This window comes from Hesperophylax consimilis, chromosome 7, assembly GCF_061612785.1.
Source record: "Hesperophylax consimilis isolate HC1 chromosome 7, BYU_Hcon_1.0, whole genome shotgun sequence".
NCBI classification, from domain to species: Eukaryota; Metazoa; Arthropoda; class Insecta; order Trichoptera; family Limnephilidae; genus Hesperophylax; species Hesperophylax consimilis.
The window spans coordinates 27571765-27579133 of NC_142842.1; the positions used below are offsets into that span (position 1 = coordinate 27571765).

Below are 7369 nucleotides of genomic sequence, written 5' to 3' on the forward strand. Positions count from 1 at the left end.
TGAAAAGTTAATTTCCACCATTAGCAAGAATGATTTTTTCATAAACTCCACAAAGAAGGTCTGAAAAAATTTATTTCATTTACTCAAGGCCCTACGGGCCTATTTTATCTCTTGGGATGCTATGTGGAGGGTATTTCTAAGTAAAGGAAGGAGAGGAAGTTCTGGAAAGGTAAAAGGCATAAGGGTTGGGTAGGAATCTGAGGGTGAGTGTGTGGGGGGGAGAGATTTTGGTTATTCAATGAATGGTTCCCGGGGCGGCGTAACAATAACGATCGCAATTGCAGGAATCATCATTAAATATCTGAAGAAAAAACACAAAATATTTTTTTTGTTTGTGTTTTAGTCTCAGGTCTCAAAATTGTAATCATGATTATTATTTTGATTGTGTGTGTTTATATTTATTTTGTTTCGGAGAGTAAGTACTGCTCAGTACTCACTAGCACGAGTGGCCGTGTATACGACAGGTATAATAGCCGTTTAAATCCATAAATTAAAATTCCGTCGGTATTGTAGAAAACTGCATGTACGCTGAGCGACAAATTTGCCGGATGAGAAAGAGACAGATGGAGTGGCACAGAAAATAGCAAAAATGCCGCTGCAAATGCAGAATGTGTTATTGCAGGTAAATTAAACTTTTATTCGGAGGAGAAACTTATTCCATTCTCTGTACTTTACGCAATACTGGCGCATTAGAAGTACTTTTAAGGGATTTCTCCTGTTTTTCCCTTTTAAGTTTTCGTATATGCTTGTCATTTTAGGTTGGGTATCTGCAATGACAGCTTTTATTTGACAAAACTATGCATATTACCCTTCAATTTGGTGTTTCCACAGAATTTTCAGTGAAATCCTCCCACATTTAACATTAAATCGACACCTATTGTGTATTGTGCCCATACGCACTAACTTGATAAAATATTCACACTTTTATGTTGTATTATTATTCTTTTTAGAATGCGGTAGAGCCTATGCAGGTGGATGCTCCACCTGAAGATAATGAGAACAATGAAGCCGAGAGTTATATTGTAGAAAATCCTTCACTGGATTTAGAAGTTTACGCTGGATCTTATAATGGTTTAGCAAAACTGTACAGGTTAATATATATAGCTGATCATTGCCCATCTCTGAGATTAGAAGCCCTCAAGATGGCAATAACATATGTCATGACAACATACAATGTGAACCTATATCAACAACTGCACAAGAAGCTAGCGGAGATGGTGGTAGGTCCGAGCCTGCCTGACATCGCTGCTCAGTCTACCTCGCAAGACTTACCCGCATTAGATAACTTATGGATAGAGGCCAAAACCAAAAAAGCCGCCCTCAAGTTAGAAAAACTGGACACTGACCTTAAAAATTACAAATCAAATTCTATAAAAGAGAGCATACGAAGAGGACACGATGATCTAGGAGACCACTATTTAGATTGCGGTGATTTGTCTAACGCCCTCAAATGTTACTCAAGAGCCAGAGATTACTGCACTAGTGGGAAGCATGTCGTCAATATGTGTCTTAATGTTATCAAAGTCTCTGTGTATCTGCAGAACTGGTCTCATGTCTTAAGTTACGTCTCCAAAGCCGAAGGCACTCCCGACTTCACCGAAGTGCACGGCAAGGACTCTAATCAAACCATCCTCACAAGGTTAAAATGTGCAGCCGGATTGGCAGAGCTGGCCACCAAGAAGTACAAGTCGGCAGCCAAGCACTTCTTGGCCGCTAGTCTCGACCACACGGACTTCCCCGAACTGCTGAGCGGGAGTAATGTGGCTCTGTACGGAGGGCTGTGTGCCCTCGCCACTTTCGACCGAGCCGAACTCCAGAAGCAGGTCATATTCAGTAGCTCCTTCAAACTGTTCCTGGAGCTCGAACCTCAGTTGAGAGACATTATATTCAAATTTTACGAATCTAAGTATGCTTCATGTTTGAGACTTTTAGACGATGTCCGTGATAATCTACTATTAGATATGTATTTAGCTCCACACCTCCCGGCTCTTTATACCATGATCCGGAACAGAGCTCTAATACAGTACTTCAGTCCCTACCTGTCGGCGGATATGCGGAAGATGGCCGGTGCCTTCAATAGGACAGTGAGTGCTCTGGAAGATGAACTAATGCAACTAATCCTCGATGGACAGATTCAGGCACGGATAGATTCGCACAATAAGATATTATATGCCAAGGATGTTGATCAGCGTAGCACTACATTTGAAAGAAGTCTAGCAGTTGGAAAAGAATATCAAAGAAAAACATCCATGTTGATATTGAGAGCAGCAATGCTTAAAAGCCAAATTCATGTCAAGGTGAGTATTCAGGTGAATATCCTATTTTCATTTTTTGTTTCATATTTTCTAATACTTACACTTGATGTTTACGACAAACTAATTAATATATGGTACACTACCTTGTACGAAAATTAATTCGAAATAAATCTCATTTATTTCTTGTAGAATGTTATAATTTATTATTAAACAGTTTTTTACACTGTGCTGATAAAAACATTGATCATATGACCAGTAACAAACTATACAGAGATTCTGTGCAATATCAATACTGTACCTCGCAAATTATGCTCAAACTTTCACATAATAAATTCTGCTTGCAACATATATAGGATGTTTAGAGACATACTTGACTTGCTTTAACCAGTGATTCCTGACATTATTTGGAGTAAAAAATGTCGGTGAAATTTTGGTCTCAGGTGACATTTTAAATTTTTTCACAAAAAACATAAAAACAGTAGGAATTGTACAGCTCGGGTAGATGTCAGGGGTTGGGCGTTTACTCGGCTGAGTGACCAGAGACGACATGTAGAAGAAATTTTGCTAAAAAGCATTTATAAGTCACCGCAGACCAATATTTCAGTTTTATTTTTTATTCCAAATATTGTCGGGAATCACTGGTTAATAATAAATACAATTACTTAAATTGTTCAAATGAAGTTGCAACATGAAGCAGAAATTTAAAAAAAATTCAATATCACAATGGCTAGGTAAATAATCCTCGCTAGTCAAATAATCAATTGAGTGTAGACTTCAATAATAACATCATTACAACGTATTTTTTAACATTGACATTGCCCTTGTGATAATTAAATTAGCTGAACACCCCGGCCTTGCCCGGGCCTTGCAGAGATTTTCGAAATCAGATGTAGTGATCTTAGAGCTGGATAAAATTCCGTAGAGTTAGATAAAAATGAAATCCACGCCGCCTGTGACTTGTCCAGCGCAGACAATCTTCTTTATATATATTGAATCTGGCGGTCTTTCAAATCTGACAAAGCCCGTTGTTTATTAAAATTATAACATTCTTATTCACTAATAAAATCTCACCGTCAGTTCTAATATTTTCTTGTCTTGTATATTCGCTCATTATAGAAAATGACACGTCAGTTTTAAAAAATTTTAGATCTGACTTTCGTCTGATTTTTGTTCTATGAAGAGCTGACTCTTGTCCGCTTTGGAATGTTCTAGAGCTGATTCCTGTCTCTTTTGAAATGTTCTACAGCTGACTCTTGTCCGCTTCGGAATGTTCTAGAGCTGATTCCTGTCTCTTTTGAAATGTTCTACAGCTGACTCTTATGTCTTTTAAGTGTTCTTCTTTAATCTCTCCGATCTGTTTTTAATGTTCTAGAGCTGACAACTTAACGTTTTTAAAGAAGGTATAATGTTATTGTTGCAGAATATGAGCCGCGAGAGTGGCCCCCAGGGAGGGGAAGCCCCGGGCTCCAGCACAAGCATACCTGCGCTGAACTAACTGCGATATCACCATCTCATATTCATCTTCACATGTTGGCGGATGCTGTAAATGGAATAACGTTCAATTGAATATTGGCGATGCATCCTATTTATATAAATATTGTTGCATTGTCTTTGCTTTGTCAGTACGATAATATAATATGTATAATCTTTATAGGATTCACTGTTTTCTAGAGGTTATGTTTGTCGGAGCAAAATATTTATTACACAATCCATTAATACCTACAATGTGTGAACTCCAAGACCATGTCTCAAATAGATTTCTAAACCATGTAAAAATCATTTTTAGAACCTGAATTAGCAGTAAAATATTTCTTGCTTTTTAAATATCTTACCATTGTTTTGAGAAGTAAAATGCTAAATGAATTCATGCAAAATTTATAACAGAATTCAATTCACTTTCAGTACAATTGGACTAAGATGATACTGAGCTTAACATTTTGTAATAATTTTTTCAAAATAGAATCAATGGTTTCCTTGCTAGTTTATTAAGTGTAAAAGTTATGGTGTTGGAATTTTCTTCCTGCATTGTAAGTTTCAACAAATACATGCCATATAAACTTACAATAAATTGACTTGACCATTTCAAAGTGTTTGACAAAATTTTCTAAATGCATCGGTCGTTCGGAAATTCACATTGTTTTCATTAAAACATTTTAGATTTGTCAATAATTCACCATAATCAAATCAAAGGCTGAAATATAAAAGGAAAAGGACCAACAATCATTATTCTGTCACAAGCCAATTCATCAGTTTCCAAACTTTTATAAGTTTTGACCGAACAATTCAGATGCACTGAGCTTTTTAAAAATTGTACTTATCCACTATATAATAAATACTTGACGCTTTGGGTTAAGTACTGGGATGTTCCGTTTTTGTTTTACTTCAAATCCGGGTTCCTTTATTTTAATCCTTTGAATACAGTACCTAAAACTTACCATTTTTATTTACCCTTTCGACATGTAAATCGACTGGTACATAGTACAAATCTTAAAAGACATTGCAGCTTGCACTAATGTGCTTTTTGTAGTATGTATTGGGTTTTTTTTTGCAGATCCCAAATCCAAAGGGTTGTAATTTATAATATTATAATGATTTATTGCCGTCGCAACAACAAAGTAATGCACATACTTACTGTACTATATTAAGAAAATCTTCTTTTTTTTCTTCACAGAATTTAAACAATTCGTCAAATTTCAAATACAATTTCTTGTTTTATTTCTTCATGGGCCAGTTTTTTCACTTGGATAATAATAGAACTTGAATAGGACTGTCACAGAACTTGAATATTTACTTAGAAATTTAATTAATTGTTTAAATTCCATGAAACAACCTGTCCTTAAAGATTATTGATATCTTTGAAACATTATAATATAGATTGTGAAAAGTATGTATAACAAGTTTCACTTGTTTCAGTTTCTCCGATAACTTAACATTATAAATTTTTATTACAGTAGATTTTTATGTTTTAAAGTTTGTAAAGCTCGTTAAGAGTTGAAAATTTATCAATTTAGATGTACACTTGTATTCAAAATTTTAACCATTATATTGAAAATTTAACATCCAGTACTTTAAGAATTAAACAGTTATCTTCATTGGTTATCCCTACATGTAAACATTGGCATGTATTGTCCATTTTGAGTTATTTGCATAGAGAAAAACTTTGAATGAATAAATGCTCTGAAATCTCAAGTCTCAGTGCATACTCTACCAATTTATTTTTTAAAGGATTTTTGCTTTCATTTGTCTGATTTTATATGGCATTATTTGAAAAATAAAAACCTCATGATGTTTACTCAAAAATTGTTAAATAATTATGACATGAGCATTCATACATTGTACTGTACTGTATAACATGATTACATAATAAAATAAAGTTTTAAGATATATACATTTCTTCCTTATTTCTCCACCATTTTCTTGAGATAGAAAGAGCTTAGTATATATGTAGATAGCATAATTATGGTTGAATTATTTGTATAGCGCTGTTTTCTTGGGAAAATCACATCAAGGGCACTTTACAACTTATTTTATTTAACCTACAACTTATCTTGAATCTATATTAACTTATCGCTGACAAATAGAACCAATAACTTACAGCTGAGATGTGTTACTGGTGACTTACAGCTGTTTTATAAGTGATCATCTATCTTCTATATCAGGGCTTCCCTAACTGTGAGTCGCGACGTCCTGGGGTGCCGCGGGATCATCCCAGGGGCGTCGTGAGGCAATCTTTATAGCGAGAATATCGTTCCATCAGCACTGCAGCGTTAAGGGTTTTATTACCGTTTGCGACATCATACTTGTGTGAGACGGGTTTCTCTGCAGTTGCAGTAATTAAGAATAAGTACAGATCAAAAATAAATTTAGAGGCAGAGACGAGAGTGGCGATTTCGAAACTTCAACCTCGTTTTGAGAAACTATGCTCAGAAAAGCAAGCACATCCTTCTCATTAATACCAAAGAAAAAATTGCTTTTTTATCTTTTTTGTTTGCTTCCATTTTTGTTTTTATGTTGTGTTCTTTATTTTCTAATAAAAAATTTAGATACTATTTGGAGTTTTTCTGACAAATTGTTATTAGGTAACGTACCCATACTACGTGACCCGTTCAGGGGGGGGCTTCAAAATACTACGCTTGGTACAAATGAGCGGCGGGGGTCTTAGATTTTTAGTCACCGGGGGGGGGCGGGGGCGTCGCAAAAAATATGGCAACTTCCCAAGGGCGTCACAGTTGAAAAAAGTTTGGGAAGCCCTGTTCTATACATATAAATAAAAATGTAAATGTTAGTTTGTTCAAAATCTTAAATCTCCGAAAGTTCTTCATCGATTGCTTTGAAATTTTGACATAACATTGCATTCGAATACATATGTGTTTTTATATACCTATATTACATAGATGTCACCTGCGACAGGTAAAAACTTGCTTTTTAGAAAAATAGCTAATCTGTTGGACGTAAAAGCAAAACGGGCTATTGTTTATCTATCTGCACAGACAGACTGAGCCACAGCAATGCGTAGCAAGTTACAGCTAGTAATTAAATATTAAACGGCAGCATACCCATAACCCTTTACAACCGGCTTCACACGAGAGTGAGTTTGTGTTTGAAGACAGAAAATAAATTTGTTTTTGTGAACGGAACCGGTGTCGATTGAACGTGCGAGAGCTGCTTATTTAGGGTACTTTCAAGCTCACATGTTTCAACCAGTAAGTCGCCCAGACCTATGAGATCATAACTAAGAGCTTTAACAATGTGGCACATCACAATTTTAAAATTTTTTGCCGGTTGCAAAGGGATAAGGATATGTTTAAAAAATCATTTCTTTGAATGTACCTAACCAGCTATTTTGGGGACACTACGAAAACAAAGTAGATCATATACTTTTTAAAAGCATTTAAACACTATCTGGTAAGACAGTACAATTTACAAAAACATAATTTTGCAAAAAAAAGTTAAGTTTGACAAATCACTGCGAGAATTTTAATATAGGATATCATAAATAAACTACTCACGGATATATATTTTATAATCCAAGAGATAGATACATTCTTGACGGATACATTAGAAGATTATTCGTAAACTGCTTGTTCATAGATGGCGCTAATTTTAGGGAGCAA

General features: G+C 35.2%; 1 protein-coding gene across 2 annotated transcripts; it reads left to right on the forward strand.

The window, feature by feature from the left end:
* Positions 1–465: 465 nt before the first annotated feature.
* On the forward strand, positions 466–5630 carry CSN1b (COP9 signalosome subunit 1b). Of its 2 annotated transcripts, none has more exons than XM_089633865.1 (3): positions 466–622; positions 951–2309; positions 3676–5630. In XM_089633865.1, the coding sequence occupies exons 1-3, from the start codon at positions 590–592 to the stop codon at positions 3748–3750; spliced, it is 1467 nt and encodes a 488-aa protein (XP_089489991.1). In that variant the 5' UTR covers positions 466–589; the 3' UTR covers positions 3751–5630. The 2 variants fall into 2 exon arrangements, with proteins under 2 accessions (XP_089489991.1, XP_089489992.1); XM_089633866.1 differs by having other exon boundaries at positions 469–622; positions 951–2297.
* The last annotated feature ends 1739 nt before the right edge of the window (positions 5631–7369 follow it).

What these genes read in the sequence shown, in the direction of transcription:
- CSN1b (XM_089633865.1), top strand. Translation starts at nt 590, where the DNA reads ATGCCGCTGCAAATGCAGAATGTGTTATTGCAG. An exon ending in TGCAGAATGTGTTATTGCAG is followed by an intron (nt 623 to 950) that starts GTAAATTAAACT and finishes TATTCTTTTTAG; the next exon opens with AATGCGGTAGAGCCTATGCA. An exon ending in ATGTCAAGGTGAGTATTCAG is followed by an intron (nt 2,310 to 3,675) that starts GTGAATATCCTA and finishes TTATTGTTGCAG; the next exon opens with AATATGAGCCGCGAGAGTGG.